Raw genomic sequence first — 27,843 nt, 5'->3', positions numbered from 1 at the left:
TGCGCGCAGTCACAAAAACACTTCTGTGGTGTGATGATAAAATGGCGTCGGGTGCCATTTCCACGGAGTCCAAGAAAATAGTCGAATTACGAGTAATTGATCTGAAGTCTGAGCTTAAACGAAGATCTTTAGACTGCTCCGGGGTTAAGAGCGTCCTGATCGCCCGGTTGAAACAGGTACGGAGCGGTTCAGGGGTCGCACGCGTGCGGACATCGACCGCCTGCAACCTTGCTAGCCGAGCGCTGCTAACTAGCAGTGCTGGTCTAGCAGCACTCGGCTAGCTGTTATTTTGCTATTATTGTCGTTTGGTTCACTTCGTGCAGGTGTGCTTGTACGAAAGTTATTTCATTGGATTTCATAAATTATAAAACTACATTGTTGCATAATTAATAAGCCGTTTAGCCATTCTACCAGTAATACCAGTGAGTGCAACTGGTCAGTTTGTTATGCATGGGCCCACTGTAATACCAGTGAGTCTTAACTGGTCAATGTATTATGAATGGGCCCAAAGTAATACCAGTGAGTCTTAACTGGTCAGTTTGTTATCTATGGGCCTACAGTAATAACAGTAGGTCTAACTGGTCATTTAGGTATCTATGGGCTCACAGTAATACCAGTAGGTCTAACTGGTCAGTTTGGTATCTATGGGCACACGGTAATACCAGTGAGTGTAACTGGTCAGTTTGGTATTCATGGGACTACAGTATACCAGTAGTTCTAACTGGTCAGTTTGGTATCAATGGGCCCACAGTAATACCAGTAGTTCTAACTGGTCAGTTTGCAATTTAGTTGTTCTCGATTCAATTTCGATTCAGAATATTTCTGAAATCGATTATTTCCATAGAAAATACTCAGTCATTGCAATCTAGATGTGACTACATGCCCTTTTACATTTGTCCATGTTATGATAGGCCTATATACCTGACAGCAGTATGATAGGAGGTGAGCAGCATGTATGAAGGTCCGTGTATTGACCTCAGATATGGATTTGTTCACGTGTTTGTGGGGAACTTCAACAAGTTACTTCAGATTTATCGTGATTTGGCTGTATCTTAACACATACACACATTCTAAATGTGTTTATGTGGGGCCCCGCCTTGACTACCAATGTATATATAAAAAAAATAATTATATATATATATATATATATTAAAAAATATATTTTTTTTATTCTTAATATTTTTTTCATTATTATGCATTAACAAAGTAGAAAGCTCTCGTAGGGAAAGAAAACATACTTCCATCAGGTGTAAAAATATAAAGATCGATAAATGCATCCGCATTGACTAAGACATTTCCTGAATAAGTTAAACTTTTAACTGGTCAGTTTGGTATGTATGGGCCTACAGTATTACCATTCGGTCTAACTGGTCAGTTTGGTGTCTATGGGCTCACAGTAATACCAGTAGGTCTTACTAGTCAGTTTGGTATGTGCTCACAGTATTACCAGTAGGTCTTACTAGTCAGTTTGGTATCTATGGGCTCACAGTAATACCAGTAGGTTAAACTTTAACTGGTCAGTTTGTTATGTATGGGCCTACAGTATTACCAGTAGGTCTAACTGGTCAGTTTGGTATCTATGGGCTCACAGTAATACCAGTAGGTCCATATGGTCAGTTTGATATGTAGGGCTTCTCCTGGTTTCGCCGTGACACCAGCTGTGTTAATGAACCTCCCTGCTGCGGCCACCCTGGCCTTGTGTCGACCCACCCTCTGATACTGTCTCTCCGTGCTTCAGGCTGTGGAAGATGAAGGCGGCGAGCCAGGCAACGTGGCAATCCCATTGGCTGCAGATACAACCACGAGGAAGAAGCCTAAAGGTAAGGTTTAACCTAGTGTCACAAACCTGGGGGCCTTCTAGTACCTGTTGCACCTTTTGTCACTGTTTCTAATGTGATGTAGAGAAACCAGGTGTTAAGTCCTATGTTTTAGCCACCCTCATCCAAATAGTTAGTTCCTGTAGAGACCTGATAAGTGGATGGATTTAAAGTGTATTTTGGGTGACATTTGCAAAGTATAATTTCCAACAATTATAAAATAAAACTTGCATTCATTTTTCAGAGACTCGCCTGTGCCAGGGTATTCTGCCCCATGGTTTAAACTGAGTTGTAACGCTACGTTTTTCTTCCCAGCCATTTAATCTTGCCGCTGAATGTATTTCTATTTATTTTTTTGTAGGAAAGAAAGTGGAATCGGACTCTGAAAATATTCTGGATGACGACTTCTGTGCCAAGGTTAGCCTGCAGTACTTGTATCTCGCGAATATGTTTTTTCATCAAGAACCCATGTCATCCTGATTAGACCCGAACCGTTCAACAATGCGAAGTGCTGTGTAGCGGAAGATGGCACATTTAGCGTAGCTGCAACGACCGCGTGTGATTGTAATTGATGCGATTGTTTTTCATCGAGGACCGATCCATCTTTTATGCAAGGAGAACTTGTTCAAACCTATGCATGTGCTTTCCCTCTTCTGAATGAACCTTATGTAGTCCTACCATTCATTTCCTATGGCAGTCATTCAGGCTCACTTGACCACCAGAATACATGAAGGCAGAGATCAGCCATTGTTAGGCAATCCGAGGCTAAACACACCAGGACATGTAATACATATATAGGTATTCCCTTTGACCCTGTAACTGAGGTTAAGGGCTATACAAATACATCGTTATCATGATTTAGGAAAAAGAATAATTGTGCAGATTTGACCCAAACCCTGCAGGAAGGTGAAGCGAAACTACTTTAATGAAATGCTTAATTTGTGTCTTTTGTGTTTCAGGACACTGAAGAAGACGAATCTGAGAAAGGTATGTGTGGACGCTCAGCGAGGTATCTTAACATTTTCTTCCAAGGTAGCCCTCCTTCTATAAAGCCACAGAAACCTGCATGGAATACACATGCGTCTACCGTTTCCTTGCTAACTAGATCACAAGTTAACGGTGCACAGAGGACCCATGTCAACATTACAAACACTGCTGCGTTTCTGTAAAGGGCCGTCTACGATCGAAAGCCATGGCAACATATGGGGCCGCCTAATGGCCGTGCGCTGCATTTTTTTTTGTAAAGATGCAGTTTTCGAGTGCCTAGAAGTGCACACACCAAGCTACTTCTTCCTACTGCGACCCCATCGAAGGAGCTGCCTGATGTTCACCATCTATAACGTAACGCTTCACACTGGGACTTGGCAAAGACATCAAGCACTGGGTCGTGCGTACACACACTGGACTGGGCCTTACACATCGGTGTGGATTTCAAGACTGGAGTTGTTCTCCTAAAGGCTGAATGATCTGATGGCCAAGACGGACATTGACGACCCTCGCTATGTGACGTCATGGAAGTTTCCCAGATGATTTGGCGTAAGATGACTTGTAGACTGACCACCATGCATGGGGGAGATGGGTTGTCATTGTAGAAGAAATGACTGATGGACGGATAGACGCCTCTGCCCATCCCCGCTCACACGCCATGTGAACCCGAGGTCCACCTGAAGGAGTTCCAGATGTCAGGAGACGGCACCGGGATGGCAAATCCAGCCGTGCGAATAGTGACTGGCTCTTCGGGGAGCGAAGGATGGAAGAACACGGCCTCAGCCTTCAGCGCATGTTTCTGTTCCTCCTGTGCGGCCCAGCCCCCTCGACGACCGCTAATCCCTGATTTGCTTTGTGTTCTACTTTCTAGGTGAAGTGTCATACACCCATGTCGATGTTAAAAAGTTGTTATTTTTTTTGCCATGTTTATCCTCATTAAATCCCTCAGATGTAACAGAAACAGAGGAAGTTGCTCACGAAAAATCTAAGCCAGCGCCGTGCGAGGCCAGCCCGGCCGCGCCTGAGGCCGGGCCGGAGACCTCCGGCGAGGCCCAGCCCCCGACCGAGGACGCCGTTGACAACGAGCCCACGACAGAGGCCTCAATCCAGGCCGATGAGGCCATGGTCGAGCCCCAGCCTGTGGTGGAGACGGAGCCCGAGACGGAGGCTGAGCCCGCGGCCTCGCCGGAGCCGGAGGCTGAGCCCGCGGCCTCGCCGGAGCCGGAGGCTGAGCCCGCGGCCTCGCCGGAGCCGGAGGCTGTGGTGCTGCTCGAGGCCGACTCGGAGCCAGAGCTCGAGGCCGATCCAGAGGCCGATCCAGAGGCCGACGTCGACACCGAGCCAGAGGCGGAGGTAGAGACGGAAGCGGCAGAGACGGCGGCCGAAGCATTGGACTCCTCTAAAGAAGCTGAGGACGATCACCTGTCCGTGTCGATCCCCAACGAAGACGCCATCACGCTGGACGTTGATGGGGACGACCTCCTGGAGACAGGTAAACATGTGAAACTTCCAGATCCCGACAAGAGCTCTGACGACCACCTGGTCCCCTCTGGACCCACGGGCCACGATGATGACGACGACGACGACCTGAACACCGAAGAGTCAGGGGGCCACAAGGAGGGTAAGAACGAGGCCGGATCCAAGGCTGACCCCACGAAGAAGGAGGGCCGGGACACCCTGAAGAAAGCTGAAACGGGAGACAAAGAGAAGGATTCTGGGAAGAAAGGCCCCTCCACTACGGGGGCGTCAGGTCAAGCTAAGAGGTTTGTCTTTCTATGTCAGTTCTTTGATACTACTACCACGTCCAAGCGCACTAGGAAAGCAGCATTGTGGGTAGCGTCAAGATTTTTTTTTTTTCCTTTTCCTTAAGGGGAATGTCCGCTGATGTACCTAACCCTGCCAATTACTGCTTTAATTTATTCCTTGAAGTTGGTTTAAGTTGTGGCCATAACCAGGAGAGGAAACCCCAACTGTTACTGTCGTCTTTCCGTCACTTTTAATGCCTTTTCCAGTTCCTGCACGAGGCATTGTAAAAGTAGTAGTACCTGAGGTGAAAAATATTTTTTTTGGGGGTCAGGAAAGATTTGCTGTGAAGTACCTCATACTTCTGAAGACTCACATTGATCAAAGGGAATAAATTGGCTGACAACCTGATCCATCTCACCAGTGGAAAAGCCATGAAGGAAGCCTGTCACAGAATTATCCAAACCCACGCCATGAAGACCTTTTTCCTTCTTCGACTGTTCCGTGCTGTGTCTTGCTCCATGGGTCATGTGCAAATGGTTTCCAGCAGGGATTACATTTTAATAGTATTCACTGTATTTGTATTGTTTTTTTGTTTTGTTTGTATTTTAATTTACCTTGTAGCTCTTCAAGAGACAGAGATGGAAAAGCAAAAGATGATAAAGGTAAATGGCAACCAAGACACATAATTATTACTGTCGGTATACATTGGTTGTGGAGAAGGACGGTGCCCTAACGTTCCCTGGGTGCCTGTAGGTGGTCTCAGCAGCGCCGCCAGCAGCTCTTCTCGTAACGTGTGGGTCAGTGGCCTCTCGTCGAACACAAAGGCAGCTGACCTAAAGAACCTGTTTGGAAAATATGGAAAGGTAAAGTCTAATTTTGTTTTTTTAAGTTTAGGTTGTATGGTTTAACTCGTGCCCAGCTTTGTTGAATACTGTCATGTTCGAAGGGTTTTGCCACTTTAAGACCCCATGTTAGTCACTGACTTTGTCCAGATATCAATCCGTTTTGTTCCAACTCGCCCCTTATCGCGCTAGGCGTGTTCTGACCTGGGATCTTGGTGAGCCATCATATTCCAAATGAGTGTTTAGCAGCTTCCATTGCGGCTCAGCTATACCCAAAATCCACCGCCATGCTCAGCAGAACATTTAACATTCAAGAATCCTTAAGTACTTTGCTCTCTTAGTCTGAGCATGCCTAGTGGCGTGAAAACACAGAATGCTTTTGCTGCGTTCGAATCAGTTAAAAACACCCGCATCTACACTGACCCACGCCAGTTAGATGGGGGTGTTGTTTCTCTGCAAAACGTCATGTTTCTCTGCAATAAGGCTAATCCGACTGCCTATAATGACACTATCTTCACATAGAACTGTTACTGCCGCCTCAGTTTCCAAGTCTATTATAAACACAGTTAAATGGAAGACTGCACATGGGGAGTGGGGGAGTTGAACCAAAATCGACATAGAAGATAATAATTAAGTGATTGAAATTATATAGCGCTTTCTAGACACTCAAAGACGCTTCACAGTGAAGGGGGGGACCTCGCTCACCACCGCCAGTGTGTGTAACACCCACTGGGCCGATGCAGGGCAACCAATCAGAACGCTCACCACACCAGCTTGAGGTGGAGAGTGAGGGAATTAATGAGTCTGCTAATTATACAGGAGGATGATTAGGGGGCCAGATTGAGTGAGCCCGGTGGGGCAGTTTTTAGCTCGGACACCGGGGGAAACCAACTCTTTGCGATAAGTGCCCTGGGATCTTTTATGACCTCAGTGAGTCAGGACCTCGCTTTTACGTCTCCTCCGAAGGACGGAGACGTAATAAAGAAATGTCGACCATTAACCTGGGGTCTTCACAAAACAAATCCTTTAATCTACACAATGCCATTTCCATAGACCTAAATCAGTAACGTCTCGCAGGGCTGCACCGGCCTACCGTATGACCATCACCTCAGCCCCCACTAGAGGCCTGGCGACATGAAGTCTGTCTCAAACCTCTGCTTATCACCAACAGGTGTTCAGTGCTAAAGTGGTCACCAACGCACGCAGCCCCGGGTCCAAGTGCTACGGCCTGGTCACCATGTCCTCCAGCACGGAGGTGGCGCGCTGCATCTCCCACCTGGACCGCACCGAGCTCCACGGGCAGCAGATCTACGTGGAGAGGGTGAGGGAGGAGGCCGGCTGTAGTCTGACCCAGAGATCGCACCGCTGTTGAGCACAGAAAGGGACTTGACTTTATCAGGGATGCAGTGCATTTTTTGAATGTTCCAACCTCGCTTGTGGTTTCGGATAAAAGTGTCACCTGTTAAAAAATGTAATAAAAATAACAGCTATTCTTTTCAGAAAGTCGATAGAATGTTAAAAAAAATGTTTACCCCATGTCCTGATTGTTTTTCTATAAGCCGAGTTTACTCTCCAGCTCACCATCTACTTCTCCGCCATTCTTTAAGGTTAAAAGCGATCCATTCAAGAAAGAGGCAGCGAAGAAGGAAGTGGAGGAAAAAATGACGTCTATCAAATCCAGTGAGAAGCGAACGTTAACCGGATCCAAGACGAGCAAGTGGGTGGAGAATGAGGACCATCAGCTGGGTGAACTGATCACTGTTGGTGCAGACGATAACCTGTCAATGTTTTACAGAGCGCTGCCCAAGAAAGACGACAAGAAGACGGACAAACCTTCAGAAAAAGACAACAAAGACGGGTCTAAGAAACCCGACGCCAAAAATGACAAAGTAGAGGTTCCCTCGTCCACCGTGGTCCAAGAGAAGAAAGACGAGAAGAAGCATATACGTAAGCTGGGTTGTTTCAATTGTTGGTGGTGTAACTTGTAAAGGGACCAGAGGGGGGCGTTGTACTGACTTATCTCGATGTATTTACATTCACAGGAGCCAAGAGCCCTGGAGTTCTGCCCTTCGCTCATAACAGAGGTCCTCCTCACTTCAACAAGATGCGACAGCCCTTCAGAAGGGGCGGTAGACAGTTTGATCGGGTAACTTGCTCAAGACGTCCCCTCAGTGTTGGCCTAGCCCCCGTTCCTCAACTGATTCATGTTTCCTAATGATATGGACGCCCTTCTCCTCAGCCTGGGTTTCCTCACATGAACATGCAGCAGCATCAGCATCCACATCCGCATCCTCAGCAGAGGCACCCCAGGTGGCTCATCCCACCAGAAGAGGTCCTTTTCTTTTCCTTTCTCTTGCCTCGACTAGAGTTGTACCGATACCAGTGTCAGGAATTCCTCCGATCGGTTAACAGAGTACTGAAGTCTACACGCCGAATCCATCACATGACCAGCTCCTTTACCACAAAGACAGAGAACATCACAAACACTACGGGGTTATGCTGCGTTCGTTAACGATCGGCGGTGAAAAGTCATCATCGTTAAAGCAACGTCTCCGACCCTACGTGCGTTCGAGCTACCAAGTCGGAAAAACATGGATGCAATAACACAAATGGAATATCAATGTATTATTGTTAATTAATAAAAAAATAAAGGATAGACAGTAAGTGAACCGACTATACCGCTGCCATCGTAAGAGAACCCTTCAATGAGAACTAGTGCTATTAGTAGATACAAAGCTAGATTTATACTCGGCTGATACAGAAGTTCAGAAGTCGGGGTAGGGAAGAATGGTATCGGAACATCCCTAGCCTCGACCCATGACCTGTTGCTGTGTTTGATGGGCGCAAAGGCTTTGATCCGTCCTGCGTTTCCCCCTCCTCTAGTTCCAGATGATGAAGGAGAGGCGGCCGTTCTTCAACAAGGAGGGCCACAACGAGATCCTCCCCTTTGAGAAGATGAAGGAGCAGAGGATGAGGGAGCGCGTGGTGCGTCTGGAGCGGGTCCGACGGGCCCTGGAGCTACGCAGGTACGCTGTTACTACCAGACGCCTTGATCCAAAGCCACTTACAGGACAGTGGTCACAAGAAAGAGAAACGTTATATCACTGTCGGTGCAGTAAGGATGTTAATGGAGCCATGTGCCAAGCACTAACCATAACTAGGTTAACCCGTTCCCCGTATCCAACAGAGACAGCTATGATAAGATGCTACACAATGCTAAGTACTAGTTTAAGTGCCAGGACGTACAACGTACAATAAGTGCGTAAGGGGGGTGGCTGTGTCTAAATGTAACCGCCCTTCAAGGATATTGAATATTGGAAAAGAACTGGTAGTCCTTTCTGTACCCGTATTCGTTCCCTTTATTCCTAGTATTCCCGGTCCTTTATGCGCAGACGTTGTTTTAGTCCTCGCACGCGTTCCCATATTGATTACCTGTTCCCATATTGATTAACTGTTCCCATATTGATTACCTGTTCCCATATTGATTACCTGTTCCCCTTTTGATTACTGTTCCCATATTGATTAACTGTTCCCATATTGATTACCTGTTCCCATATTGATTAACTGTTCCCATATTGATTAACTGTTCCCATATTGATTACCTGTTCCCATATTGATTAACTGTTCCCATATTGATCAACTGTTCCCACATTGATCAACTGTTCCCACATTGATCAACTGTTCCCACATTGATCAACTGTTCCCACATTGATCAACTGTTCCCATATTGATCAACTGTTCCCATATTGATTACCGGTTCTCCAACGTCCAGGCGCCGCGAGATCGCCGAGCGGGAACGCCGGGAGCGCGAGCGCATCCGTCTCCTGCGGGAGCGCGAGGAGCGGGAGAACCTGCTCCGGGAGCGGCAGCGGCTGGAGATGGAGAGACAGAAGCTGGAGCGGGAGCGCATGGAGCGGGAGCGGCTGGAGAGGGAGCGGATCCGCATCGAGCAGGTAAGGGCGACGCCCACCTCTCCGCTCTGACGGGGTGTGGTGCAGGGCTGCTCTGTAAGGGCGACGCCCACCTCTCCGCTCTGACGGGGTGTGGTGCAGGGCTGCTCGGTAACGGCGACGCCCACCTCTCCGCTCTGACGGGGTGTGGTGCAGGGCTGCTCGGTTACGGCGACGCCCACCTCTCCGCTCTGACGGGGTGGGGTGCAGGGCTGCTCTGTTACGGCGACGCCCACCTCCGCTCTGACGGGGTGTGGTGCAGGGCTGCTCGGTTACGGCGACGCCCACCTCTCCGCTCTGACGGGGTGTGGTGCAGGGCTGCTCGGTTACGGCGACGCCCACCTCTCCGCTCTGACGGGGTGGGGTGCAGGGCTGCTCTGTTACGGCGACGCCCACCTCTCCGCTCTGACGGGGTGGGGTGCAGGGCTGCTCGGTAAGGGCGACGCCCACCTCTCCGCTCTGACGGGGTGGGGTGCAGGGCTGCTCGGTAAGGGCGACGCCCACCTCTCCGCTCTGACGGGGTGGGGTGCAGGGCTGCTCTCTGTGGTGCAGGGCTGCTCGGTTATGGGAGAAGAAAACCATATTCATGATTGTTTTGGTCAATCTTTAAATCACGATTATTCAAACGATTATTTTTGAGTTTGGAAACATGATGTGTTTATTCAGCATGTCTCTGCCAAAAAACACTTTGTAACTGAGAACTCTGAAGTTTAATTTATAAATAAATAAATCAAACTCGATTACATTAGTTTTGTGATCGTTTGACAATAATAGCGATCCAAACCCGGTTCCTCGCCCAGCCCTAGTGTGTAGAACCACACCATGCGGCCACGGTGGGGAGCGATGCCCTGGTGTTCTGAACGTGTATCCTGTGTGTCAGGAACGGCGCAAGGAGGCGGAGCGTCTGGCCCGTGAGCGCGAGGAGCTGAGGCGGCAGCAGGAGCAGCTGCGCTACGAGCAGGAGAAGAGGAACAACCTGAAGAGAGGGCGCGACGTGGAGCACGGGTACACCAGCCTCTAATGACTACACACAAACCATCGCTCTCCGGCCAGGAAATGACACGCATCTGTAGGATAGTTCCCCCCCCTTTGAAAAGTGTTTACCTTGATCTAAATGACTAGCTACAAGTTAAAGCTGTGACCGACCAGTACAGATGTCTCTGGAGACCATGGGTCCTTGTTTATACAGAGTCCTACCCCCCTCGTTACCCTCCAGAGACGGGGGGGCCGTAGCTTTAGAGAGGCTGACCTCGATGTGTGCCTCTTCACCCTCTCAGCCGCAGGGACGACTCCTACTGGAACGGCGGGAAGAAGATGGCGCCCGAGTCGGAGGCGCGTCTGAGCGGCGGGGCGGAGTACAGCCGGCAGCAGAACCGCTTCACCAACTTCACCTCTACCGCCCGCGACCGGGGCCGCTTCCAGGAGCCCGCCACCGCGCAGCCCGCCAGCTTCGACCGGTACGAGCACCCGGGATCAGATAGGATGACCCGGGGTCAGAGAGGATGACCCGGGGTCAGAGAGGATGACCCGGGGTCAGAGGGGATGACCCGGGGTCAGAGGGGATGACCCGGGGTCAGAGGGGATGACCCGGGGTCAGAGGGGATGACCCGGGGTCAGAGGGGATGACCCGGGGTCAGAGGGGATGACCCGGGGTCAGAGGGGATGACCCGGGGTCAGATAGGATGATCTGAGACGTAGTTAATAACTTTACTTCTCTGTATACGTGCTCTATTAATATATAATCAATAACGCCGTCATGTTGCACTCGGGTCATGACCTGAGTCCTTTAATGACCTCCTAGCGTCCTCGTTCTCTGTGCTCTCCCGATGAGGTGACCTCTTGACCCCGTTCCGGGCCGCTCTCACCGTTCTAAACCCGGAGTCCGTCCGTCCCGTGACCCTCTCCCCGCCCCCCCCCCTGCAGGCGGAGCCGCTTCGACGGCGAGCCCGAGGCCAAGAAGAGCCGCCCCGCCCCGCACCGGGAGGCGTCCGGCTTCGACCGCTACCCCAAGAGCTTCGAGGCGGTGCGTCGCCCCGAGCCGCCGCCGCCCCCCCCGCGGAGCGACCTCCGCGACACGGACCGCCGGGACCGTGACGAGCGTCGGCCCGTCGCCATGACGGAGCGGCCCGCTGCCCCCCGCACCGCCATGCCCGGGATGTCCCACACGCGCTCCCCCCGGGACGGCGGCGCCCACGGGGGCTGGAAGAACGACGGCGGCGGCGGCGGAGGCCTCAGCGCCAACAAGGGGGACGTCCGGTACGCCGATTTATTATCACAGCTACAGTGAGACGCTTCACCCAGAGCCCCGTACTGTAAGAACACCAGTCAGGAGAATGAAACGGTACACCTACCTGGACAGTGAGGAGGGTCAGAGGACCTGGGGCCAGGCACTAACCAGCACTAGTTTAACCCATTCCCTGAACACAACACGGATAAGATAAGGTGCTGCACAATGTACAATGCCACTAAAAGTGCTATAGTTAAGTACAAGGACGTACAACATACAGTAAGTGCTTACATTGAGTACCAGCATTGGTGAAGACCTTTTATTGTTATTCAAAGTTGTAATCATTAAGCGCTAACACTTCTCCACAGCGAGTGAGCGGTCCTTTACATTTGACAGACGCTTTTATCCAGAGCGACTTACAAGGGAGGATGACATTCAAGCTACGTTGCGTTACAATGACACACACACACACACACACACACACACACACACACACACACACACACACACACACACACACACACACACACACACACCCCCCCCCCCCCGATGGCGGAGGCTGCCAACCTGCACATGAGGAGCAGTTTGGGGTTCAGCGTCCCGCTCGAGGACGCCTGCGTCCCCCCCCCCTCAGCGCCCCTCCCTCCTCGTCTTACCCTCACTGTCTCCTAACGGCGTTGTGTCCCTGTGTGTCTCCTAACGGCGTTGTGTCCCTGTGTGTCCCCAGCGGAGCAGTGCGGATGAGGGCCGAGCGCTCCACCCGGGAGGTCCCAGGCCCCGCCCTGAGGGGGCCCGCCGCCGCCAGCCGCGGGAGGCACGGCTACAACGAGCGGGAGGGGGGCCGGCCCATGGTGATGGGGGACCAGGTCGGCATAGCGCTGCTCCGTTATGGAGAAAAATCAGAATCACGATTACTTTGGTCAATAATAATGTAATCAAGATTATTCAAAAACGGTCCTTTTTGAGTTTGACAACATGATGTGTTTATTCAGCGTGTCTCTCCCAGAAAAACACGTAGTAACTGAGAACTTTGATATTTTGCCTTAAAAGAAATGCACAAAATGGTCAAAAAGAAAATGGCCAAATCTAAAATAATGTACAGATGTGTATCCAGCTGTTCTGCACTTTCTATAAAACATTTAATGATAAATTGTATTAGTTCTGTGAACGTTGAAATCGCGATCAGAATGAGATGAATCGCCCGGCCCTAGGTCGGCTCTCTTCAGTCTCTCATTGGCCGTCGGCTCTACCTGGCCGGCAGGTGAAGTCATCTCGGTGGACGCCAGGTCAGAGAGGAACCAGACGTAGACTGGCTTGAACTGGTTTAAGGAGGAAGGGCAGGAATGTTGAAGACGGTTCTGTGGTTCTACCAGCGGTGTGTTGGCCTCAGGGGTGGACCCCCGCCTCCAGGTCCCTCCACCTCCAGGTCCCTCCACCTCCAGGTCCCTTCACCCCAACAGGCCCCATTAACCTCAGGGGTGGACCCCCGCCTCCTGGTCCCTCCACCTCCAGGTCCCTCCACCTCCCGGTCCCTTCACCCCAACAGGCCCCATTAACCTCAGGGGTGGACCCCCGCCTCCTGGTCCCTCCACCTCCAGGTCCCTCCACCTCCAGGTCCCTTCACCCCAACAGGCCCCATTAACCTCAGGGGTGGACCCCCGCCTCCAGGTCCCTCCACCTCCAGGTCCCTTCACCCCAACGGGCCCCATTAACCCCAGGGTGTGTGTTTGTGTCTCCAGACGTTTGGGTCGGGCCGCCAGGTGGTGGTTGAGCGCCACGGCAGGGACCCCCCGGGCAGAGACCCCCCGGGCAGGGCCCCCCTGGGCAGGGACCCCCCGGGCCGAGACCCCCCGGGCAGGGACCCCCCAGGCAGGGACCAGGGCCCCAGCAGGAAGGACTGGCACGGGGGCGCGGGCTCCCAGGGCAGCGGGGGCTTCCAGGACGGCCGTAGGATGGGGGACCCCCGGGGCAGTCTGATGGCCCAGCACTCGAGGTGAGACCCCCAGGAGGGACCCTGCCCTACCTCAAGGGGTTACAGCTGGGGGGGGGGGGGGAACTCATACTGCCACCCCACAATGCTCTCTATGGAGGGCAGACAGCCAATCAGAACAAGGCAGAGGCCGACTGCATCACCTGACCCCTGGTTAACTGGTTAACTGGTCAACAAACCTAGTATAGAGATTGAGTAAAGAGCTTCCCTTTCCAGACCACTGAACACACATTCCAGGTCAGGACTCATGAGGGGGTGGGAGGGGGGGGGTGAGTGTGTAATACTGTTCACCGTCCTGCAGGGGGCTGTAGCGTCCACTGGGTGGCGCTCATCTTTGTTATTTCATTAATGGACATTCATGGTTGTGATTATCCATTTGGTATTCATTTAATATAGTTATTCGATGCATAGAATATTATGATTTGTTTTTGTATTTTAATCTGAATTGTTGTATTGAATTGGCTAATACAACATGTAGCATTTGAAAGACGTATTTCAGACTATCGATATGACGCTATATTTATATTGTATGACAATCAAAGGTTTTAAAATGACCTGTGACGGTTGGTCTACTTCTGTCATGGTCTTCACACCCTCAATAGTCGAAGGTGAAGTAGAAGTTGTGTTGCAAATGTAAACACAGACAGGCCGACCTCTTCACGTGGATCAGGTAACACTGGTTCTCCTGACTGGTACCTAACCTGTCCAAGAGATACCATCGCTGGCTTCACACTTAGTGTTTTTAATATGCCATCTATACTTTGAAAATGGTTTAGATTGTCTTGTTATAGTGTTTTGTCTTATTAAAGAAGCCATCTTAGTTACAAAGTGCTACTAGTAAATAAGGCGGATAGACTGAAGCCTTTAGACGTATATGATGGCTGCCGATCGGGCCTGGGTAGGTGTGGATTTGAAAGAGGAGATGGGGTTGTGTTCCTTCTTTATTCCATCCGGCCCCCCAGTATTAACCCTTTCCCCCCCCCCCCTCTCCCCCAGCCACTCCTCGTCCGGCATGAACCGCATCGTGCAGATAACCAACAACTCTCTGTCCAGCGGCGGGAACGGCGGCGGCTTCAAGCCCTTCAAAGGAGCTCCCCGTAGGTTCTAGCGCCGCGCCCTCCTCCAATCACAACGCTCGGACCCAGAGACACTTTCCAGTTATTATTTTATTTTATATATTTACTATTTTAAACTGCTAAAACTAGCCGGTTGACATCGCTCAACCCTATCATTTTGTATAGAGGAGTATCGGACATTTTCTGCTGTCACTGAGTCTGCACAGGGGACATTACTAGGTTGTTAACATGTTTCATTACTAGGACGTTCACAGGTGACATTACTAGGACGTTCACAGGTGACATTATAGGATGTATAAATGTTCCATTACTAGGTTGTGTACATGTTCCATTTCTAGGATGTGCACATGTTCCATTTCTAGGATGTTAACAGGTTTAATTTCTAAGACATTCATAACGAGGTCTTTGTTACACGTTCTCATGTGCTGTTGACGATTGAACTGAAACTGTGTTCTATAGTTTAGTGTAAAGGCATTTCGATTTATATTCTATACATAATGGAGTTTTTGTTTTGCTGTTCGTTACGGTCACATCTCGTATATATCAAAAAGGCTGCTTGACTTAAATTATGCATCTTTGGTATTAAAATTGGCAAAATGATGACGGTTTCTGTTTCATTCACAGAATAAGGTAGTTTGTGTAGTTAAAATAATAATTAGAGGAATGAAAATTGAGCTTGCCTTATGGACCGAAAGGCATCGAAATCTTCAAATCCAAAGAAATCTGTGTAAATTAAGCCGTTTATTATGTTACATGCATATAATTAACATATTGTCTGACTAGAATATTTGACTCAAATCTTTTAAGAAACTTGCCAACTCGTGCTATATCATTAAGTAATTATTTACCATGAACCAGCAAATACTTACAGGTTTTGAAACTTTTATTCTAGAAGTTGTGTTCAGGTTGAATGTCTTGTCTATAAGGCATTTTGTTTTATATATAATATACTCGGTGTGGTCACCAAATACATTTTCATTGCTGCTGTTAAAGGCTACACACAATATTTGGTCATTAATGTAAATTGATAAACATCTAAAACGACACAAATGTTGTCCATGTTATTACAATCACAACAAAGCAGGGTCTCATTTCTTTATAACAAATTAAAATAAAACCATGTTGGACAACCCAACTCATTCATGGTGTATCTAATGTGAACCTGTAACCCTTGCATTTAAAACTACATGCACCACAAAATAACTTGTGGGAGTTAATATTGCATCCAAGAAAAGTTGTGAGTAGAATCAATGTCTTTGATACAATAAAATAATGGACGTCCCTTCACCTCCCGAGGCAATGTGCCCAGGAGTGCCTTTCCGTCGGTGTGTGTAGGGGCAAATGAGTTACCTAACTTACTTTCTGGTCCACATCTTTAGTACAATCTAGCGTTGGTTAGCCATGCTGGGACCATGGCTTTATGTTGTTAAACTACAGCCGGTTCCCCCTTCTTCAATTAGGCTCCTTCAATTAGGCTCCTTCAATTAGGTCCAGGCCAAAACATGGGAGCAGCCGATGATACTTTGCAGCTTTATTCATCTACATTATGAAGCAAGTCCCCATGTCATTTACGTATCATTGCAACAGACCCACTTGCTCCATTTCTGATCTATATAAAATGAGGTATGTTTCTGGTCCACTTTGTTTAGCAGTGCATATCAATGTAACAGTGCAAAACCAATTACAAGGACATGTTTAAAGACCACCATGTCAAAAGACTAGTATGTTACAGCATTTACCCTATCATAATTTGTACAAGGCATATACTCACTGGAGACATTGAACACACACAATACATTTTTGATCAGTTCATCTTGGAAACATGGACAAAACTCAAAACTTATTACAGCAAAAATGATGTGTGGTTTAAAATAAACGCAAACACAATCCCCACGAATCAAAGCACTAACCAACACACACTCTTTCACATCATAGAAACGTTTTAATGAATGCTCCATCTCCAAACCAATCAATCTCAATGTCTCGTCAATAGACCAAACGGGCTAAGACATGTGGCAGGTAATTAAATAAAAGCTGTGTCCAATTATTTTCAGAGTTGAATAAGAGTAGCTTCATCACATTTTGCTCAAAGGTGTTTGATCCCCAAAACTGAGAAAGGATTAATAGACCTATCGTCTCATCTCGTCTTTCGCCCCAAATCATTTTCCTGAAAAGGTGGAAATCTGGTATCTTGCATTACACACATTGAACTATTCCCTTCACACATCTACTGTGGTAGTCGAGACTCAAGTACTGGGGAAAGCCCGCCACATCGTCGTGAATAACATTGTGTTCCTTAACCACATTAAGTTAAATATTCCGTTGGTTTAAGTGAACAAGAGCACAGCAGCGTTAACCAATGTAAAAGTTGTAAAATTCTACAATAAGGATATATTCATGTGAAAGTGTCGGTTGACATACCTATGCACAGAACTATGAAGCTGTCCTTTAACATACTCTATATGTATATACACACATCAGTGTCTGTAATAAAGCTGAAACAGGCCAGCATACTGGCTAAAGTATGAGATTTGTCAAATACACTAAATGAAATGTCCCTTCAGAGAAGGCCTGAGAGTAATTCTGTTGTGTATGTATGGATTGTCTCTTTAGGTTGTATGCTTGTGTCCTATAACATGGTGTTGTAAGGCTGTTTATATACAAAGTGTAGCCTTGGTACGCCTTTAAACCATCCTATAAGGAGTTGCTGCTGCAACTCTCTGGTGTCTCTGAAGGACCCAGCGGTCCTTGGACTCCACCTGTTATTGAGATCCACACAACCACAGAAGTACTCCCGATGGACCGACCCAGAGACAAGTAGAACCCTTAGAACCGTTGTTTGATATGACAAATAAAGGCTTAAGTCAAGGCATCCCACTGGAATGTATAGAAAAGGTTCTCCGGAGGCAGTAGGCTCGTGGCTGCCCACACACGTCTATATAACAACAAGTGCAGATTAGTTATGTACACAATGTCTGCAAACTAAAGGTTCTCTTTCAAGAACGTGTTCATTAGGTGTTAAGGTTGAAATCTCTGGATATTTAGACCAGCATATATGTTTAAATTGCTTAATTAGGGTTATGTCTGATGAAAGTAAGGACTATTCAGTCTAATCATCAGTCAACATAGTGTCAGTCTGTGGAGCGTGTCGCCTGAAATCCATTGATCTGCTTTACAGACGCTCAGAGGGAATCTAAATGGGTTCCAGACTATGAGAACCGTGGCCTGATTAGATGAAAGGGAGAAAAGTTGGAGGTGGAAGAGGTGTTTGGCCTTTCAAGCGATGAGCAAATTATTTTCCAATGATTAAAGAATTTGGAATATCTTTTTTTCTGTTTGGCGGCGCTCTCATTTAGCTGATCTAGAAGCGTCTAGATCTCAGCCCCCCGTCCCAGGGTGCTGGGTGTGATTGTCCATGGTGAGATGGGCAGGTCGATAACATAAAGGGCATAATGATAGAGAAAATAAATACTAAAATGTATATAGCTTTCAAAAGTATTCGCCTTTTGTAACGTTACATCAGTCATGCTGAGCAAATAAAATATGAAGATCATCACAAAAATAAAATGTACGGTTAAAAACTAGACATTCAAACAGTGGTAAGGCAAATCAGCACAAGACAACGTTATGGGTGTACAAAGCAATCCGACAAATGGCCTTAGCAGCCTAATAGTGTTCTCCGTTATACGAGTGAGGAAAGGACGCAAGAGGAGATTGGGAAACCCCACAAAGCCTCCATAAGGAGAGCGAGAAGTGATCCTCCTCTCGGACACATGGGGGGGGTGCTGCTATGAAACAGAAGCCACCGCCCCGAGCTCGAGCCCCCGTCACAAATAGTGTGCGTTGTGCGACTTGTGACGCCGTCCGAGAGCCGCCGCGTGTGAGGGGAGGGGGGTACAGTAGACGTCGAGGTGTCCCCTCCTCTGACCTCCAGGCCGGGGAAGGGGAGGGCAGCAGGCACCAGTGGTGGGACAACAAGTCCTCTGAGTCTCGCTCTCCCTCCCAGCTCGCTCTCTCTCTCTCTCTCTCTCTCTTTGTCTCTCTCTCTCTCTCTCGCTCTCTCTCTCGCTCTCTCTCTCTCTGTCTCCCTCTCTCCCTCTCTCTCTCTCGGGGCGAGGGGAGCTGTGTGTAGTGTTGTTCAAACGCTGTCCCCTTTTCTCAGATTTACACATGCACAGCTGGGCATGTGCACGCAAGCACACACTCACTCACACGCGCACACACACACACACACACACACACACACACACACAAACACACTATATTACAAAAGAACACATTTGTCTTTATCCTTGGACTCCTTCTTGGGTTTGCGCTCCCCGGCGGCGGGCTGCTTCCCGGGGCTGGAGGGGGGCCCCACGGCGGCCTCGACCCCGCCCCCGGGCCCCGTCCTGGGGGCGACGTCGGCGGCCGCAGCCCCGCTCTCCCCGTGGCCTGGCTCCGCCCCCGCCGGCTCCTCCTGGCCCTGCTGCCCCGAGAGGAGGAGAGGGGGAGAGGGGGAGAGGAGAGGGGGAGAGGAGGAGAGGGAGAGGGGGAGAGGAGGAGAGGGGGAGAGGAGGAGAGGGGGAGAGGGGGAGAGGAGGAGCAGGCGTCACGTCACGCTGCAGGGTTAACGTCTGTCTGGTTGGTTGCGTGTGTGTGTGTGCGCCTGTATTTGCCTGCTTGCACCTGTGTGTTTTTCTGTTTAACTGTGTGTGTGTCTGTGCACTTGTCTGTCTGTCGCAATGTCTGCCGTGTGTGTGTGTGTGTGTGTGTGTGTGTGTGTGTGTGTGTGTGTGTGTGTGTGTGTGTGTGTGTGTGTGTGTGTGTGTGTGTGTGTGTGTGTGTGTGTGTGTGCGTGTGCGTGCTGGTACCTGCTCCTGCTCCTGCTCCTGGTAGTACTGGGAGGCGCGGCGGTCTTCCTCCTCCTGGAGCTTCTTGGCGAGCTCCAGGTCGCTGACGCCCTCGGGGAGCTCCGCCCACTCCACCTCCGCACTCTGCTGCTGCAGCGACAGGGCCATCAGGTAGTCCTACACACACACACACACAGACACACACACCAGAGAGAGAGACACACACATACTTTTAGACTCAAAATCTCAAAACAAAGTAGTATTTTACATAAAGGCCTATATACGAGTAGCTTAGAAACATTCGATTATTCTGGCTGCAAACTTGTACACATATTGATTTAAGAGAGAAAGAAAAGCAAATAGGCTCAGTCAGTGGAGTGCAGTTCATGCACTAGAACCCCTCTTAGGCACTTATTGTGCGTCGTACGTCCTGGCACTTAAAAATACTACTTAGCATTGCGTAGCGTCTTAACCTATCCGTCTCTATTGTATACAGGGAATGGGTTAAAGGAGAAATCCGGTGTAAAATGGATCTGGGATATGTTTAGCATGATAACGAGTTGGAATGTTCGTTTGGGAGCAAAAAAGCGCGTATCGACGCATCCTTAACTAAAAACATCGTTGGCCGTTTTTAGTCGATTCTACCAAAACGCTATAAACTTGGAACGATGGGGGCATGTGTACACAGAGCTTGCGTGTTGTTGATGGATGGCACAATCTCTGTGTTCGTCAATCTACTTATCGAGTCTTAAAAAACATATGGCGTAGATGGTTGGACTACTGATGGTATTGTGTGTATAAAATGTCCTTTTTAATAAACAATCTGTACACTTACAAAGTTATCAATGCCTTATGTTAAGACCCTTATTATACTACCAAAGAAGTGCGGACTACTTCTAGACTTTTAAGTGGTTTAAAATAGCGATTTAGTTTTTACCATAACACATGCCCCTATCGTTACAAGTTGATAGCGTTTTGATAGAATCGACTAAAAACCGCCAACTGAAGAATGCGCCTATATGCGCTTTTTAGCTCCAAAACGAACATCCCAACTCGTTATCATACCAAACACATCCCAAATCCGTTTTACACCGGATGTCTCCTTTAACCTAGTGATGGTCAGTGCTCGGGCCCACCTGATCGATCTGGTCCTGCTGCCCGCGGTACACAGTCTCCGGATCCGACGGCGGGCGCAACCGGAACTCTGAGTCGCAGAAGTTGCCGTCGCCGTCCACGTTGTGGAGGCTCTCCCACACCACCTTCTCCTCCGTCAGGAAGCCCTGGTCCGTCACCAGGTGGTACAGCTGGCCCTGGCAACACACATCTCACAGTTAGAGCTCACGCACACGCACACGCACACACACACACACACCCTTATGTTTTGGCAATATATCTTTGATAGAGGAATGAGTTTCCCAAAGCGTTTTTGTTTTTAAGGTTGATAATGAGTATGGTTAAAAGATCAAATCTGTATACACAAATCTGTAAACACATATCCACTCGTTTGCTAGTTGAATCTAATGTCTGTCCACACCTCAGTCTAACAGATTGGCTGGATTTCTGTGCGTGTGCATTTTAAGGAAGAGGAGAAGAGACAGGGCGTAGGTGACAGCCATTAAAACCAGACTACAAAGGGACTCCAGTCCTTATGTTGGCCATCGCATCATTATTCAAATGCATTTTACAGGCGCCACTTCCTCCTGCTGTAGATAACAGGACAGAACGGCCCAGTTAAGCAAATGAAGGGAAATCGAGCAAATGCAATTCAGACCGCGGTCGGAGTTGAGACCTGCTACAGATGTGCTCATAGGCCTGGTGCTCATTCCTCACCCCTCTGTGTCCTTGTATTGCAACCACTGTACGTAGTATGGGACTTACTGTGCATGAGGGGTGATGGCGGTGCGTGCACACGGTGGTACTATAACACTGCATCCTCCTACTGCGTACTGCCGTACCTTGTGTTTGATCATGGTGCTGAAGTGGTTGTTCCTGAAGAACACGCACAGCTCCCACTCCTGCACGGCCGCCGTCAGCTCACACAGCCCGTGGTACGTGAGCTGGGTCGCCGTGCTGCTCAGGAACTGCTCTGCCACCATGCCTGGAGCGTCCCGGGGGAGCGTCAATGGGGAACGTTAATGGGGAACGTTAATGGGGAACGTTAAAGGGGAACGTTAATGGGGAACGTTAAAGGGGAACGTACGGTACGGTAAACAGAGTGCGGTTACGTTGCGCTCTTCTAACCAGTGACCACTTTACAGAGCGCTTTACAATACTACCTGACATCCATCCATTCATGGACGAACACTTATTCACAGATCCAGCGCTCAGTTAGCAGTGTCCACCTCTTTCAGTGTGAGCGTGTTGTGACATGTCCAACGACGCCGTCAGTCAATGACTACTGACGTCCCAACCTGAGGACCTGAGGGAGCTCACCTTCCCCGGCCAGCTCGCTGTTCTCCGACTGCTTGCAGGAGATGATCTTCTCCACCAGCTGGTTGTAGCTGCAGGACCCCACCGCCTTCACCATGTCCTGCATCTGGAAGGAGCAGAGGAGCGCGTTTTGGAATCATCCACGGTGGAGATGAGGACGGGATGGGAAGCATCTAGCACTGTGTGGCTAATTGTCATTTTATTGATGTTTGCTGGGTATACCCGTGGGCTAATTAGTTCACCAATTGACACTTGCAGGTAAAAATACTAATAAACGTGTTTAAAGATTAACTTTAGAATGTGTGGTCATGCTTACATCCCAGAACCTGTGATTGGTCAGTCGGTTGATGCTGTGGTAAAATTGAAACAATTTCTTGATATGTTTTACCGAAATAGGGCATCGCAAAAATCTTTGATTTTGAAATAGATTATTTAATAATATCTTTGTTGCTTACAATAACTTAGCTTTGTAATCTGAAAAAATTGTAATCTGCATCTCCAGCTGCATTAGTATTTGAACAATAACGTGGTATTCCTTCCACTAACTCCCATAACTCATAAGTACCAACTGGGTTTCAGGGTTGAGAGGAGAGACCTTCTCACCTGGGGGTCGACCAGCCACCCGTGGTACAGAGGGATGTCCAGGAGGTCGAACACGATGCACTCTGGGGTATATTCGAAGACTCGCACGCCGGTGAACCTCACGTTGACGTCCAGGCCGGTTTGGAGCTTGTGAAGGACAGCCATCGCGTCACTCATGTTCTGGGGACAGAAAACCTCCGGTCACTTGACAGAACTTTCTAGCCGTGGGGCTCTGGGTCACCACATAGAAACGAGGAAGGGGGTTTTACATGGCAGAAACAGAATGACTCGCTACTCTCTCTACCACATTTGTCAGCCTGAATAATTGTGTGTGTGTGTGCGCGTATGTGTGTGTGTTTTGTGTGGGTGTGTGAGGGGATATCCTGAATTATTTACGTATTGTATATTTCCTGAGGGCTTGTGTCTTCTGAATTCTTTAATCTTTAATTTACTTCAGCATTCAAGGACATTATCCATTTCAAGTTCGACCTGCACAATGGGCGTGCACACACACACACACACACGATTAACTATTTAAAGATTTAAGGTCTCAACATACAGCTTAGGCCTGTATCTCAGGTACATCACTTGGTAGGTACACACTGATTTCCACCAGTCACTCAGACTGGTATGTCTGAGGGAGGCATACCGGTTAAGTAAGACTTTGTTTTCCTTTCTGGTGACGTTAACTTTGTCAAGTATCTGAGAACATTCCACACTTCTGAGAGCAATAACAGAAAAATACAACCAAGTTCAGCCGCTGCTCTTCTTATCAATATTTAATAACCAAAGAACATCCAAGCAAACGCTATTTTAATCCTCCTCATAGCCGCGTGTGACAGATAGTGTTTTAGAAGATGAATTTAGAACTAGGTCTGTTTTTTATGGATTCAAACAGCTTGCTATGAAATCCATTAGTGGGGGAGACGGGCCAGTCTTTGCTGGTTTGTATTTGTATTTTGGTTATACAAATAAAAAATTAGAAAATGGCGCAAGGATTCGACTTTAGTCGGACATGCATATTCAATATAAGGCGGTAAATCATCCCATTTACAGTTTTGTTTCACTTCATAATTCAGTCTGAAGTCTCTTCATTCTGTTTTAAGAGACTGGGCGCGGTTCTAAACCAATCACTGCCTTGATAACCAACGCAGTCACGTGGCTGTCCTTTGTGGTTTTCTTCATATAAACAAAAACATACGTATCCGAACGTACAAGGACTTCATCAGCAGAATCAGAGACGCATTCAAAAGCAGAATCAGAGACATCCCAGATGTGACTTGATGGACTTCACAGGCAGAGTCCGACCTTTCCGTGACTGTACGGTTGTTTTCTGTTGATATGATCACATGGATTCTATCTGCATGTGTCCCTGTGCTGAACTGAGCTTCACTCAACCATCATACACCAGACCCTTAAACGCAGAATATCTTTAAGAGTGTGCATGGGTTCACGGGCTGGAACCAGGCAGATCGAAACTCCATATTCTGGACCAATCTCTCTGATATCTGCTCTGCTCTACCACCACAACCACCACAACCATTTCATCTTCCCAACCAACCCTTTCTTCTCCTACATTTCAAAGAGCCTCCACCCTAACCTCCAGCTTACAACCTCCACCCGTCAACCACCAAAGCTACACAAACCACCCCCCCTCTTCCGACACAAACAGCTGTCTGCTCTGTGTTCCTGTTCAGCCATTCACAACAACAACAACATCCCCCCCAACAAGCAGGGAACTCCTCACAGTTCATTAAAACAACAGTACTGTCATTCAAAAAGCTATTTACAGATGGAAACAAGTGCATTCTTTCCTGATTACAGTGTACATCAAAATATAACATGTGCATGTCAACGGTCACCAAAGAGTGAAGATGAGGGCTCTGGGGCATGGCATCCCCAGTCAGGCTGGAACCCACCCACCCACCGGGGGGAAGCTACGGACACTAGTAGGGCCTGATAAAAAGTGACCGATGCGGTTTCGTGTGAGGATTCGTGTGGCCGCCTGAAACGCAAACGATGACGTCATCGCCCACCACCAGCTGTGCGACGATAGAGTTGCGTTGCATTTTTAATTTGACTTTTTATTCGTATTATTTTCCGAGCTTTAAATACAGCCCCTTGGTACATTGAATTACTAACTGTACATTTAAAAAGTATCTCTGCTCAACTTAAAAGGTTTGATCTCCTCCTCGACTGAAGGCGTGTCCGAACGGGGCCCAGCTGGCTCCTTGCACTGTATGTGAGCCACAGCCTCAATGTGCAGCCCTGAGATGGAGAGCCATGGGTGGCTACACACCAGCGACCACGGGACTCACCACGATCCGACGCCCTGACACTCAATCACACCAGAGACGGCTTACGTAACCTATAGAATCCAAGGCCGCTTTACTGGGCGCTCATCACAACGTTAACACAGTTAATCCAACCATCTTATTTAGGGCAACCTCAATGCATCTGTGGAGTGAGTTCACTAGTACTTTTATAAAGAGCGGTATAAAGAGCAGTTTTGTGTATGCATATTTTGTGTATTATATGTTGTGGACTACCACTCTAAAAAAAACACTTGTGTACAATGATAAATATGTGTTTTGGTTTAATACAAATTGATTTGTAGGTCCATCTTTTATTGAAAAACATCAATAATCTATAGCTGAACAAAACTAGTGATCTGGTTTAAAAAAAAATCCTAATGAAGACTGCTAATAAGTTCAAGCGTGCAGAGGAATTTGCAGGTTCAGCATGCTCATCTCTTTGCTTGTCTGACAAAACTGAGATGAGCTGGTTTGCATTTGAGTTAGACAGAGAGAACTGAATGAGAATTGTTGATCCTGTTCAAAATGTCAACCCCTCAAATGCTATCGTTCATTTTGATTGTACGTTTTATAGAAGCGTTGCCAATATATTTGTATTTATATTGGTATGTAGCGGCAATATTAAGATGATCAGCATACAAGCCATAACAGTAAACCATCCTTTTAAAGGCAGACAAGGAGGAGTCACTTTGTGTATCATGTCCATCATTTATGAGCGAGGAAAGCAAAGTTCACCTGCTCATAGTTTAGCCGCTGGGCCTCAGAGATCTCTTTAGGCTTGGAGTCGAGGATGTAATCTCCTGCAGAAGGGAGAGGTTGCATAAATAAAAGACAAAAATGGTGACAGAACTTTCATTATTACACACAGACAGTAATCCTTACGCAGTTCAGTAAGGACAAAAGAGTTTTGTCCTGTCAAATGGAGCTAATGTATAGAAAGCAGATGGGCTGGATTATAGATTATTGTCTGCATTAGCCACCCCTGGTGTGAGCAATTCAAATTCAGTTACCTTCCATGCTATGTTATCATAAATCAAATAGCTACAAGGAAAATGTAGTCTTAAAAGAGTCAACATTATCCTTTTAGACTCCTGAATGCCTGAAGTATGGCTTGAGCCAAACAAAAAACCATAAGGACCCATCTCAGTAAGCAGGCCCTGAATAAACCTTCTAGCTATGAGGAGGCTAGGGGGTCAGAGAAGATAAAATGGTTCCTATTCCAGTGACAGCAGCAAGGGTTCGTTCCAAAGTGGATGTCGATTCCACAACCTACACAGGCCTCCGAGAGTATATCAAAAGGGGACAGTACCTGAGATCTAATAACATTGGAATGATGCGTGGCTCAGGCTTATAACCTATCACACATATCAACATATTCTGAAGTGATAAAAAACACTGATTTCCAAAACCAAAGCAGAATAAGAAACAGCATACACGGTGTGTATGGATTTATACAATCCGGGGTGAATAGGAATCGGCGATGATGAGAGATGTTTTAGGCTTGTGTGAGGCTGAAGATCATGAAATCCTACCAAGATACTCCATGAGTTGTTCAGCAGTGATGATCTCCATCATAGGGGGCATCTTGACCTGCAGAACCAACACACCATTGCTCACACTCCAACAAACCACCTGCACATGTTTGACACGTTACACTGTTGTGCTTTATCTCCAATCTCCCAGGCTCCTCACCTTCCAAGCCAGCAAAAGGACGTTCATGATGGCCAGTAGTGGACACGGCCCGTTCTCGTTCTGGGTGATGATGGGGGTGTTTTCCTCTTTCCATTTGATCCACTTGATGTGGTAGATGGACTGGCCGGCGGCGCCTCGGTCCTTGGCGCAGGAAACCTTAGTCTCATCAGCACCATCCTCGCTCTGCAGAGACAAGGCCAGACCCCGTTCCTCCAGGCACTCGCTGTTGAGTTCAGAGCTGGGGCAGGAATTCAGGTTGGAGAAGGACTCGAGTGAATCTATACTACGAGATTCTCCCACAACGCTCGGATCGGGGTCACTCGTACTTGGCAATCCGTCGGATGTGGTCTGGTCTGCGGGGTTCTCGGACCTGACGCTGGTCGACGATATGGTAGTGTCTGGACATAGATGTTTGGGTCTGACAGGCTTCCTTTGCTCGCCTCCATCACCGCCTAAAGTGTCCTCCTGCACCAGACCCGTGCTGCTCACATCAGTAGGAGTCGAGAGTAGATCCCCCTTTCTGCTATCCACCAACTTTGAGGTGCCACCCTCGCTATTTCCTGAAGCCACCACCGAGTTCTTCCCCATCCCGTTACTGGTCGCATCCCTCGGCCCCGGGTCGGGGTCCGGGTCCGTCCATGGCCCGTTCCCCACCACGTCGTCTCCATGCAATGGTAGGCTTTGAGTGGTGTTTGTTGGTTGTGGGTTCGCAACCGCCGGGATCCCATGGACGGCGGGGCTGGAGCCATCACTGCAACTACCGAGAACCAAACTACTACTGAGCGGAGGTTCACTCTTCGTGCATTGGTCGCTGGTTCCCTTCAGCCCAGAACCCGCGGCAGCATCCTTCACGTCCCCCGCCGTCCTGGGAGACGGGGAGGTCGTGTCTCTGGCTTCATGCACGTTTGCATTTTTCTCCATTTCGTTTTCCACAAACTGTCGACAGATTTTTTTTTTTAGCTCAATTGCAGCTCTAGCTTCAGTCCCGCAGACGCCATGACGACTCTGTTCGTGACGTCACGGGCGTGTGGAGCTCGGCTCCGAGCGGCAGGGGGCGCCAGAGAGCGGCGGGAAAAGGTGTCGCCATGGAGATCCACACCATAACCATCCAAACCATCACCATAGAAATCAAAACCATCACCATCCACACCAACACCGTAACCGTGGAGATCCACACAATCCACACCATCACCATGGAGATCCACACCATCACCATGGTGTTGGAACTATGCTATGGTTCAGTCACATGGTACAGCCACAACTATATGAATCCAAATGGACAAAAACCAGTTTGGTCGTTTCTGTTGGCCTTTATTAACTACCAGACGATCTGAGTGGCTTTTTATCATTAAGGAGA

The 27,843-nt window shown here is 48.4% G+C and overlaps 2 protein-coding genes across 3 annotated transcripts; one reads left to right on the top strand and one right to left on the bottom strand.

Annotated features, from left to right (window-relative positions):
• Window positions 1-16: 16 nt before the first annotated feature.
• On the top strand, window positions 17-17,913 carry sltm (SAFB-like, transcription modulator). Its single transcript, XM_056607346.1, has 20 exons — window positions 17-176; window positions 1,739-1,820; window positions 2,179-2,234; window positions 2,777-2,804; window positions 3,754-4,567; window positions 5,172-5,212; window positions 5,304-5,413; window positions 6,564-6,713; window positions 7,000-7,109; window positions 7,188-7,339; window positions 7,435-7,538; window positions 7,632-7,724; window positions 8,276-8,418; window positions 9,165-9,345; window positions 10,223-10,347; window positions 10,620-10,799; window positions 11,266-11,598; window positions 12,297-12,435; window positions 13,309-13,562; window positions 14,556-17,913. The coding sequence occupies exons 1-20, from the start codon at window positions 42-44 to the stop codon at window positions 14,665-14,667; spliced, it is 3,342 nt and encodes a 1,113-aa protein (XP_056463321.1). The 5' UTR covers window positions 17-41; the 3' UTR covers window positions 14,668-17,913.
• mindy2 (MINDY lysine 48 deubiquitinase 2) lies at window positions 15,391-27,574 on the bottom strand. 2 transcript variants are annotated; one of them, XM_056607352.1, is made up of 9 exons: window positions 26,487-27,574; window positions 26,327-26,384; window positions 25,530-25,594; window positions 22,501-22,659; window positions 21,901-22,003; window positions 21,423-21,565; window positions 20,604-20,777; window positions 19,489-19,644; window positions 15,391-19,103 (listed from the first exon to the last, which is right to left on the bottom strand). In XM_056607352.1, the coding sequence occupies exons 1-9, from the start codon at window positions 27,405-27,407 to the stop codon at window positions 18,900-18,902; spliced, it is 1,983 nt and encodes a 660-aa protein (XP_056463327.1). In that variant the 5' UTR covers window positions 27,408-27,574; the 3' UTR covers window positions 15,391-18,899. The 2 variants fall into 2 exon arrangements, with proteins under 2 accessions (XP_056463327.1, XP_056463328.1); XM_056607353.1 differs by having other exon boundaries at window positions 15,391-19,100.
• Window positions 27,575-27,843: the final 269 nt, after the last annotated feature.

The sequence above is a fragment of the Gadus chalcogrammus genome, chromosome 14 (assembly GCF_026213295.1).
Source record: "Gadus chalcogrammus isolate NIFS_2021 chromosome 14, NIFS_Gcha_1.0, whole genome shotgun sequence".
NCBI lineage: Eukaryota > Metazoa > Chordata > Actinopteri > Gadiformes > Gadidae > Gadus > Gadus chalcogrammus.
This window is presented reverse-complemented; position numbering and strand designations above follow the sequence as displayed.

Excerpts from the sequence above, each read along its gene's own strand:
- sltm (XM_056607346.1), top strand. The coding sequence starts at position 42 with ATGGCGTCGGGTGCCATTTCCACGGAGTCCAAGAAAATAGTCGAATTA. Across the intron at positions 177-1,738 it reads TGATCGCCCGGTTGAAACAG|GCTGTGGAAGATGAAGGCGG; the intron begins GTACGGAGCGGT and ends TCCGTGCTTCAG. Across the intron at positions 7,725-8,275 it reads GGCTCATCCCACCAGAAGAG|TTCCAGATGATGAAGGAGAG; the intron begins GTCCTTTTCTTT and ends CCCCTCCTCTAG.
- mindy2 (XM_056607352.1), bottom strand. The coding sequence starts at position 27,407 with ATGGAGAAAAATGCAAACGTGCATGAAGCCAGAGACACGACCTCCCCG. Across the intron at positions 19,645-20,603 it reads AGCAGGACCAGATCGATCAG|GACTACCTGATGGCCCTGTC; the intron begins GTGGGCCCGAGC and ends GTGTGTGTGTAG. Across the intron at positions 19,104-19,488 it reads AGGAGCAGGAGCAGGAGCAG|CAGGGCCAGGAGGAGCCGGC; the intron begins GTACCAGCACGC and ends CTCTCGGGGCAG.